Here is a 10,974-nt window from a genome sequence, read left to right as displayed (position 1 = left end):
GTGGCCCAGGGCTCTCCCGGCCCTGGGGCAGCGCCTGGAGTTCTCCCGCAGTCTCCCGAGTCCGGCCGAACGACGGCGAGGTCACCAACATTTCTCAAACCACTTGAAAGCCACCTCAGTGGCGGAGGCTTAGGGAGTCCTTTCCAAGTGAGCCAACGGTGCCCGCTCTGTGGTCCTTCCTCCCCCTGGCCGGGCCTCGCGCCTCTCCGCGCCCCCTCCCCCAAACGATCAATTACCAGCCACCCTTCTGCCGGGAGCGGCGAGGGGCTGGCTGGCGGCCGCGAGGAAACGGCAGCCCGGATCACTTCTGCATGACAATTGATGGGAGGGAGGGCGCGAGGCGAGGAGGGAGGACGGCTGCGGTGTCCGTTTTCTCACCATGGTGATTAGGCATTCCGGCCGCGCGAGGAGGCAGCCGCCGACCAGAGCGGCGCGGCGTGGAGCGAGGACAGGGGAAGAGAGCGGGAGCGGGAGCGAGCCCAGCCGCCGGGCGGGCGGGCGGCGGGCGAGCGGCGCGCTGAGCCAAGCCAAGCCAGGCCAGATGGCTCTGCAGCCATTAGGGACTGCTCCCGTCCAGCCCGGCCCCACTTTAGCTGTGCAAACATTTCTTTATCCCAACAAGACAATTAAACCCAGCAGCATGAAAAGGAGTCTCCATGACTGTGCTGGGAGTGAACAACCAGAAACAACCACACATCACAGGGAGATCTTGCCCTCCACCCCCAGAGGGAGGAGAAAAGGGCTCAGGGCGAAACTGGGGAGCAGCTGAGCGACCACTGGGGCTAGGCCTGGGCAAATCAGTACGGATAGGACCATTTGACCCACCTCCTCTGGTGATTTGCTGGCCCTTTCACAGTGGTCATCTGCTCCAGCTATAATCCAGAAGTTGAGCCTGGTGACAACTGCCCCAGACGTTTATCCCAGCAAGAACAATCCTCCTAAAGGCCCAGATTAGGATCCCTGGCCACCCCAGTCCCAGAGCCCTTGGGGAGTATCCCCCTTAATCCTACCCCCGTGATGTAGCCAGGACGCCTCATTCCAGGCTGCCCTTGGGCCTTTGTGGGCTCAGCTGATCTGATTCTTAGGACACAAGGTCTTCAATGATACATTCTTTCATAACGACACAGTCTCAGAGTACAAAATACCATCTTCTATTCAGGGCTTTTGGGGCCCAAGAATGACTTTTCAAATACATCAAAGATCAGAGAAAAGAAGAACATCCAGGAACTGCTGTGAGCCACCAGGTCTCCTACCTACCTGTGAATCTGCCTGACACAGGGAAGGGCCAAGGAAACAGGGAGACTTTATGGTCGCTCCCCATTGCACGTCCCTGAGGTAAATCAGAAGGCAGGGCCAGTCATTGCTCCAACTGGGGCAGTTCTGGTTCCTCTCAACTCTCTGGTGAGCTTGCATACTAGCCAACTCCAATTTGGGCTGAGTGGAATGACTGGCAGGCTGGCCAAAAAAACTGTGTCACCCAGGCAGAAATCTGGGCACAGAGTGGGGGCCTATAGAGAACAATCAGGAAATGCACATGATAAGAGCCAGGGCGCTAAGGGGGTAATAAACGTATAGATTCTAGCACAAGGCAGCAGACAATACTTATCTTCCCTTTTGTTGTAAAGTTTCCTTAATGAGGAAATGTTTATTTTAAAAGCCCTGGGAAACATATCTGTAGACACTTCATATGTAAGACACACGTGGACTATTCGTAATTGGTCCATAAATTTTAGCATCATTGCCCTGGACAAGAAGCCTTGGAGACCGGCTCAGGGAGTGACAATAAACAGGAGTTACCTCAGTTCCCTTCCTGGGGAATTACGCATCCTCCATGAACGGCTTCTCACAAAACACGTCTCCCTTTTTCCAGGGCAAATAAGTCAGTCCTGTCGGGTCAAGGCTTCCTTTTTTCCACAGAACCCAACACCTACCTCACGAATCACCTGTGATGCCAGGTAGACGAACAGGCAAGCAAACCGGAATCATCTACTAGGAGAGACAATACTTTACCCAAATAGCTACATTTCAGTACAAAAATGCATATTTAATCACAACACAAATCCTGCCTATCAGTACCCAGATTTAAGGCATGCACACATGTGCATTACACCATGTCTGCAGGCCCCTCTTTCAAATGCTCTCACATGTGGACATATCTGCATATGGATGCAGTGTGTGAGCAGGGGGTGGCTGCGACAGTAAAAACTGTCAGTGTTTCCACTGTAAAACTGATTTTTCATTGACCTAAAACTCAGTCATAAAACTTCTACTCTAAGGACACACACACACACACACATCCCCATATTCACTCCCCTGCCCCTGAAAAAAACCCCTAAAGCTAAGTGCCTATTTAGGAGTTTTACTGTTGTATTTAATTAAAACATTTTTTTTACATTTTATGAGAAAATTTATTTATATGAAGAGAATTGAAAAATAAGTCAACCACATAAGAAATTAACTCTAAATTTTAAGAATAAAAAACTAGAATATACATGGTTAATTTTGGCAATCTGACCAAAAGCCACTGCATCCTCTGACTTGGCTCTTTGGAACACTTTCTAATCTCTCTTCTAGCCTCCCCACCCCCCTCACTGCCCCATCTGCCCCTTAAGCTCTCCCTTTGGAAGCAGTCTTGTACACTGTCACTCGATTATCTGAGAAATATTACTTATTTCAAAACGGTTCTGTAGGGAGGACCTGAAAGGCATCTAGTGGGAATAATCAGGCCTTCTAACGGCCCTTAAATATGTATTTACATAAAACAGACCATAAATATTCCGACACACGTCAGCATACGACAGGAGCCCAGAAAGCTGCTGGAGACTTTGTCACAGTGCTTCTCCAACCCTTCCCTACAGAAAACTGTTTCTCCCACCTTCCCCAAACTCAAAATCAAATGAACAAATGCTACCCAGTACATCCCTGTGAGGGCTGCTATGCCACCTAAGGGAAAAAAAGAAGGAAGGAGACCTGGATCACAGGCTAAGAGGCTCCTGTTCATTTTGCACCTTTGTTTCTTGTTAAAGATTAGTCACAAATGCAACTCTCGATAATAAGGTGGGTGTGCAAACACCCTACACTCACAGACACGCCTAAAGGTTTTACATTTGTGTAACAGAGAAAAGAGAACACAAAGTACTCTCTAAAGGAAGAATATTTTAAACAAATAAAAGGGGAAAGGGCTCCAATGTATATAACACTACAGTTTGAAAAAAAGAAGTTTCCCCACCTTCTGATCAGAATCTCATTAATTTCAAGGTCAGAATTCCATTTCACTTTGGGAGATAGACTCATTTAATTTTTCTCCACCCAGGCGTATTCCTGTGTGAGGGATCCATCTCCATGGGGGATGGCACCACCACACAATGCAAACCAGGCAAACAGAAGAGTTATGGCTTTGACACTCGGAGAGGGAATGGATAGCCACATCTATGAGTTCTGACTTGACTAACAAGCTTCCTTCTGCTCTGGGGGTCTGACACAGGTTTGGGCTAAAAAGAAAGAAAAATGGAGACAAGCTGGATCTGTGAGGAGAGAAGAAAGGAATCTTGATCTCCAGATGTTACTTTGTAGCATATTAGTTTTGAGAGGATTTCATTTTCAACTTGTATTTGGAGAGAAAGGGGGTAGGATCTGTCACACCCTCACCCAGGGCAGCTTTAGCCAGAGGTCAGATTACAGCTAGCCTTGATCACTTGCACATTGACAAATGAAAACTGCACTGAAGTAAAAACAAACAGACCAGCACAACGCCAGCACGTTCGGGAGGTATACCCAAAAACCAAGATGGTATAACACACACGTCAGCTGTCCAGAAGGGGAGCCGGTGGAAGGAGCTGAAGCGAAGTGAGAACACGCGGGCACTTGTGCTGGCATACAGCAGCTTCTCCCTTAAGTGGGGAGGTCTCGGGCTTACAGACGCTGACATAAAAGACACACTTGCAACATATTTCAAAACCAAAGAGCGATGGATTTACAAGGCAGGTTGATTTTATGATGACTTTTATTGAAAAGGTACGCTGGGTTTAGGCAGATGCCTTTTAGCGCAGGAAAGTTAACACAGTGCCTAATTCAAGGAGACAGCCTGAGGAAGCAGTGCCGACAGGGGAGAGAGCTGCAATGTCTCTATTACTCTCCTCGGCATCATAAAGAGAAGAGAAAAAAAATGGTATTCGTGTTGGTGGTTATAGAGAGGACAGGAGCACAAAAATAGAGAAGAGGGGAAAGCAAACCTCAGATGTAGTTTTCTTAAGAAAATAAAATGAAGCAAATCTTAGAACAAAGGGTTGGGTGGAAAAACACCCTCAGTTCATAAATTCTCACCAGGCTTGAAGAAAACTGCTCTGCCTCCCCACAGCCCAAAAGCATCAGAACACAATTATTTTCTGATTCTATTAGGAGAGGATCGCAGGGCTCAGCACTCCTGGTCTACAAGTTCCAAATAAAGGTTTAGTTCCAACTATTACCAAGGGTAGCCAAAGCTCAACAAGGCACTTGGAGAACACAAGAAAGCTGTTCCATAAGCAAAAATTAATAACAGTTGTGAACATCAAATATGGAGCAGTCACACAGGTCAACCGTGTCTAGTCCTAAAAGTGAGCCCAAGGATAAGCATCCAGCAAACCTGTTAAATCCCAAGAGAAGTGGGCTTTCTAGCCTTGCGATCGCAAGGAAAACACAGCTGTTTGAAATGCTTTATGGTGATTGACGACACCTTTGTCCTTCTCTGAAAAATAGCCTGATGTGGACAAGGGCTGAGAGTTGGGAAAATAAAATCACGTGGAGTCCACTAGATGTAATATAATAGAAAAGCTAAAATATAATACCAAGATCAGAGACACATAACGAGGACAGCAAAGAGTGGAGGGATGGATGAATTTATTCAGGCCCCCCCAAATTTCCTAGAAACCTATACTTTCTAATAAAATGATAGTCACTCCAGTATATATATGGCACCCCTCTTCACTCCAGAGTCCCCTGGAGAGAGGCAGTGTGGAGGCCAAACTGCCTTTGGCTACCTTCAGAAAAACATTTCCTACCAGAACTGTCAATGCTCATTGACAAGAGACAAATAAGTGTTCACACTCCACAGCCATCGAGTGGGAAGCAGTTGGCCCTTCCCACTACTAGGAGCATGAAAACTGCCACCGACCTGTTGGACACTAATGTAAGGCAGGGCTTGGTGGGGGTAGGGAGGGCTTGCACCAAAGTACTTACATCTGTCATTCCGATCCTCTGGGCTAGATGAAGCTTCCCGATCCGAAATGAGGCCAGAGACAGCAAAAATCTTCTTCCCAGTATCATCAACCTTAAGTGAACCGGGGGAGCTAGATGGCAGCTGTGTCCCAAAGTCATATTCCTTGCCATCTGCATCTGAGAAGCGCAAGTGGGGAGATTCTGTGTCATGGCAGTTTTTAAGTCGTTTGGCGGGCGTAAAGGCTGACTGATAACTCTCCCGGTCCTCAGTGGAAGCGAAGGGACGGAAAGCCCCCACACCACTATGATTCAGCATACTGATTGGGGTGCAATCTAGATTTGGAGGGGCAAATTGAGGGTGGAGGTGTAGTAAAGAAGGGGGAAAATCACGATTGGCAAAAGTGCCCGGCACCCCACCTTGCCGATGGTACATAGAGGCAAAGGTATAGGAACCGTTGGTGAATGGAATATGCACGTCCTTGTCTACTGAGACAGGTACACCAAAGGGTCGTGGCTGCTGACAAGGTATGGAAGCATCGCGGCTGGCCTCAGCCGTGGACGCCAGGACCATCAGTGCTGGGGATGCCAGTGGGTTGGGGAGGTAGGATGAGTTCTCCATCTTGAAGGCTGCCCGGTGTAAGTCCATCGGAGTCTCTTTCTATGGCTGGTGTCACACAAGAAGCAGTCTTCCCTGGGAGGGAGGCCGAGCGGCACCTTGGATCAGGGCAGGGAATATTACTGGGGAATCATCCCCTTCTAAGACCTGTGGAAACAGCAAAGAGAAAAAAAGGGGGGGAGGAGGAAGGTCAGGGGGAGAAAAAAAAGGGAAACCCCAAGTGATCGAAACACCATCCTTCTGGCTTACAGATGCTCGGGCAAGAGACACCACAGGCTTTAGGAGCCAGTGGGCAGCAGCATCAGACCATTTTCATTCAGGAAAATCAATAGACAACTTACTGTGATGTACGCGTAGCTGACTTTGGTCCCTACACGTTCCGGGTGAAATGCGCCTGAGCCCAGCAAAGGAAAAAAAACCATAAAACCTCCAAATACAATATTCCCTGAACAAATGAGCTTTGGAAGGCCAAGTCACCCAGTAGATTGGGTGGGGTCTTTATTTTAAAGGGCTTCTACCTGCATACACCACCCATGGCAGGCCTGATGTTCAAAGAGAGGCAAGGTTCTACCTACATGACCCCCCCCCACCCCACACACACACAAACACATCCTCTCTTCATCTCCCCTAACAATGCCCTGGTGCTGAAAAATTCCTAAATCAAGCACATCTAGACCATCTGTACGTGTTAGCTGTTGCAAATTGTACATGTGGATAAATCACACACATTGGCACATACATAAACACACATCTTCATGTATCATCTAAGACGGTTCCCAGAAAGAAGTGCTATGTGAAGAAACAACAGAAATGCTATTTTTGATGCACACCCCTTCTCTAATCATACAGGTTTTCTCTTTTCTGAAAAGGAACAAAACCTTCATCAATAAAATGCCAGGCATCTCTGACAATATTTAAAACCATAATGGGTGCCTTTGGCATATATTCTCTAGAAGCGGCTGTCTTCCAGGGGCAGCAAAGAACGGATCGGTAATTTTAGTTACTAATGCACTCACTCTTAAGTAGATTTGTAAACAGCCTTGAATTTGCCATTAACATTTGGAGCAAAATGTTAACAAAATTTCTGACTTATTTTGCTCAGCTTATTGGCCCAGTCAGAGTTGATGCCTGATAAAGGTCCCTGGAACAAATTGGAGTTCGGAGAGACTTCTTTCAATTTCCCTTTTAAATTTAGGTTGCGCCTTCCTATAGCCACTGATTCCATTTCCAAATTTATTTTGAGAAGGGGGCTGGGGGCATGGGAGAAGGGCTATATATCAGAAGTCAGAATAACATAAGACGAATACTAGGATTTATTAGCTTCAAAAATATACACTAGATAGAAACTTAATGAAACTCAAAGTGTAAACCAAAAACCACCATCTACTACAACTTAGAACCTTTATATTGAGAATCATGTCTCAAATTAAGAATTTATCTCCTCCCTTAATACACACACACACACACACACACACACACACACACCCCTAGATAATGGAGTGTCTATGGTATTCCCTCAAATAGAGAAGCCCCAGTTAAACTGCAGATGAATCCCCTTGGCTTAATGCAGTGCAAAGAGAGTATTTCCTTCTCTCATCCTGTAGCAGACATGTCAATGACTGTTATTAATTGGGAAGATGAGTGCACACCATCATACTGCTTCCTCATTTGGCATCTCTCCTTATAGACATCATTGCTAAATTACCAGATTATGTATCTCACATTAACGGATTTTTCTCTCTTCCAAATTTTAAATAACTTTCCTGTCAAGTTATAGCAGTGCAGGGAATGATCTGCCAAGGACAGCCAGTGAGCCCGACAAGTCTGGTCTGGGAATCCTGTTCTTGGCTGTTTTCAAGTCAGATTAATGGTCACACAACATGGATGCTCTAAGAGTGGGTCTAGGGCTGTTCCAAGGGTTCTAAAGTAGCTCTTCGTAACAGAAATAACTAACTACTTATCTTTCAACAAGCACTATTACCTGAGGCAAGCAGGAGAAAAGGAGGAACATAATACACTCGTGTAAGGGGATGAATGTTTTCCCCCCAAATAACCAATTGCCCAGAGAATTCACTTTCTATTTTTACTTCCTGGATCGCCTCATTATGTTAAATGAGTTTCATAAATTAGTAATCTGGCGACAGCACCGGACACTTCAACAGAACACGGTGAATCACTCAAACCTGGTTATTCATTTGAAACTTCATTATACTGAAAATAAATCAACAATATTTTTCCAGGCCACATCTCTTTTACTCCACTGTGTGGGCGTTGGTCTCTGTGGGGGAAGGGGGAGAAGTTTTTTTTCTTTTTCCTTTTCTTTCTTTACCCTCCTCACATTAACAACTTGTATAGATGAGGCTTCAGCAGACCACAGTCATTATGAAAATCTATAGTTAATACACTCCCAATGTCAAAATGTCATGGGTTTAAACACAGAACCCAAAATAAGAAAACTAACTGACCCTCTTAATTAAAAAAATATGGATTGTAAGATAATCAGCTTGATGGAGCATTTGGGTGACTGTAAAGAACCAGGCAAAGGGAAAGTAAGTAACTGTTACTTTTCTGCCTCTATGCTGATTTTTTTTAATTTAGCACTTCGTGCAAATCCAGATTAAAATAACTCCAGCTATTGATCTGAGCAGTGGAATTGACATTAATTTTAGTTCACTTCTCACTTTGCAAAGGGATCAATAGGAAGTAATAACAGCTGACATCCCCGCTGAAAGGAGGAGAAAGAAGGGCTGAAGACAGAAATCGAAAAGCAACCAAATAAATCATCAGCTACTTTTCCACGGCATCAGACAAACTCCAAACAGATTGCAAAAAGTCTTTGTTGAATTAACTAAACAAGGAGGAGGGATCAATTCACGAAGCTAAATAAATTGTCTGGCAGGCAGTGATGTTGGACGGAGGGACCAACAAATATTGAGTTTTAAAAATTTCAAATCCTTGACGTGATGGGTTTGGTTCAGGTCTGTATGCGTGGGAGTTTGTTTGTTTGTTTGTTAAATCACACACCCGACCCTGGTTTAAAGTGATTACAAAACGCCAGCTAACTGAATAATTAGTGAGATTACTAATTGCGTGGTTAAACATGCCAGAACCAAGACAAATGAAACGAAGAGGCTGGCGTTCCGAACGTGAAAATGTCTGAAGCTGGGCTGGTGCGCAGCGCTTCGCGCTCTCCGGCGCGAGCTAGCCACTTTCGCACTGAAAAACCGAAAGCCAGAAAGAAAGTCTCAGAGAGTGGGCAATCTCCCACCCCAGCCTCTGACCATCCCTGTCCAGGGTCTGGGCTTCCTGACCCGCGCCGGGATCCGCGCAGAAGGAAGCGGCGCTGCTGCCGCTGCTGGGAGCCAAACCCACTTGCAAATGACTGCCACAAAGAAAAGCTGCAAAGCCTCTTTCCCCGAGCCCTAGCTCACCAAACTACGACTCTGCTGGCAATTAAAACGCACACACAACACTCCCCTGCTTATTACAACAGGTGACATTTTTGTGGTCTCTGAACCGTTTCCAAAAGCCAGGAATTAAAATAATAGAACAAATTAAACGATATTTTTCCTTTGCATAAATAAACTTTTAAAAAATTAACAGGCAACTTAAAAAGCAAAGAACAATGGGAAATGGGGCCAGGGTAGTGGGGGGTTGTGAAGAACTCAGGAAAGAATTCTTTTTTTTTTTTTAAGTTCACAGACTTCTTCACTTGAAGAGAATTCCCGCACACCAAATGCCCAGGGGGTATTTGGAAACACCGCTCCAACAGAAATTTTACCACCATATGCAAGAGCTTAGGAAGCATAAGCTTAACACGATTCCACGGGCTGGGGCCAACGCCTGCGATTCAGACGTGGCCTGAGTATCGGTCCCAGATTTGGACCCCGACCCAGGCCCGGCTTGGCCAACGGGTGAGAATCCGAAACAGCCCGGCCTGTGGAAGAGTGCGGGGCTGCGGGGCTGCCAGCTCAGCTGAGCGGGTGCAGAATTCAGCCGGTAGGAGTCTTAACCGGGGAAAACCAACTCTTTTAAGGAAAACGGAAGAAGGCGAGGTGAAGGCGAAACCTACAAAAACTTGGGGCCAACGCAGAGCCGAGCCCACCACTCCCTGGCCTGACCTCTCCCTCCAGCTCTCCGCTGCTATGCTATTGCACAAAGAGTACTTTAGGTCCCAACAACCTCTGCACGAAACAAGCTGCTTGTAACTTTGGGGAACGAGGGCGCCGGCCAGGGAAGAACGGACAAGTGCGAGGGGCCCTGGTCCGCAGCCCCGCAGGGCCCGCGGGACACGGGCTGCGGGGAGCTGCCTTCGATCAAAGTCCAAGGACCTCGTGCCCCTGAACAACCCCGCCCCGCGGGTCACCCGGGTCTCATCGCCGCGCGCCACCGCTTCGGCGGGCAGGCACGGGGCTCATGGATTCTGGCGCTCCAGAAAATGCGGGGCAGCCAGGCCGTCCCGGTTCCGGGACTGCGGGACTGGGGTGAGAGAGGGAGGGTTCTGCTTTTCGCGCCGCTGCGGTCCGGCCGCCACACACGACGCAGCTCGCAGAACAGGTGTGTGTCCCCGCTCGCTGGGCGCCCGGCAACGGCCCCGTAGGTCACCAGCGGGGCGGCGGCGCCCGATCCTCGGCCTTCCCCCACCTCGTCCCGGATCGCAGCGAGTGAACTCACGCCGCTTCTGCCGGGTTTCCGCGGGCCAGGAGGGATGGGAACAGAAGACGCCCGCATCTCTTCCTCGACGCTCTTTCTGCCAGCCCCCAACGGCTCATTTTGCATTTTCGGCAAGAACCGCCGAGACCCGCAGAGGAGGAGGCCAGGCACCCCTGGTCGCTCTGCTCCCTCCAGCCAGACCCGCGGCTTCCTCACTGCCCGCCCTTTTTTCTCTTTATTTTTCCTTTCTTTCCCCTTTGCCCCTCAAGCCGAGTCCGGAGCGGAGGCTAGAGGCGAGACATGGCTGGTGGGCATCGCGAGCAGAGAGCGCTAGAGTCCTCCCTCTCCGCTGCTCCCGGGGCAGGGAGACAGCACAGGCCACAGACCCCGGACGGCCCGGCCACGCCAGGCAGGGCTGAGCCCCACACCGAGCGCCCCCGCCCCAAGCACCCACCCGGCGCGACGCGCGCCCGGCTCGGGGCCCGGGCCCTGGCCCTCCCCTGCAGCCG

The 10,974-nt window shown here is 48.4% G+C and overlaps 1 protein-coding gene across 1 annotated transcript in view; it reads right to left on the bottom strand.

The window, feature by feature from the left end:
* RNF220 (ring finger protein 220) overlaps positions 1-5,926 on the bottom strand; it is a 224,773-nt gene extending 218,847 nt beyond the window's left edge. Inside the window, exon 1 of the mRNA XM_077752183.1 lies at positions 5,218-5,926. Coding sequence (XP_077608309.1) covers positions 5,218-5,842 — 625 coding nt within the window. The 5' untranslated portion in view covers positions 5,843-5,926. The remainder of the gene's footprint in view (positions 1-5,217) is intronic.
* Positions 5,927-10,974: the final 5,048 nt, after the last annotated feature.

Source organism: Crocuta crocuta, unplaced genomic scaffold (assembly GCF_008692635.1).
Source record: "Crocuta crocuta isolate KB4526 unplaced genomic scaffold, BGI_CrCroc_1.0 scaffold367, whole genome shotgun sequence".
In the NCBI taxonomy this organism is placed as follows: domain Eukaryota; kingdom Metazoa; phylum Chordata; class Mammalia; order Carnivora; family Hyaenidae; genus Crocuta; species Crocuta crocuta.
This window is presented reverse-complemented; position numbering and strand designations above follow the sequence as displayed.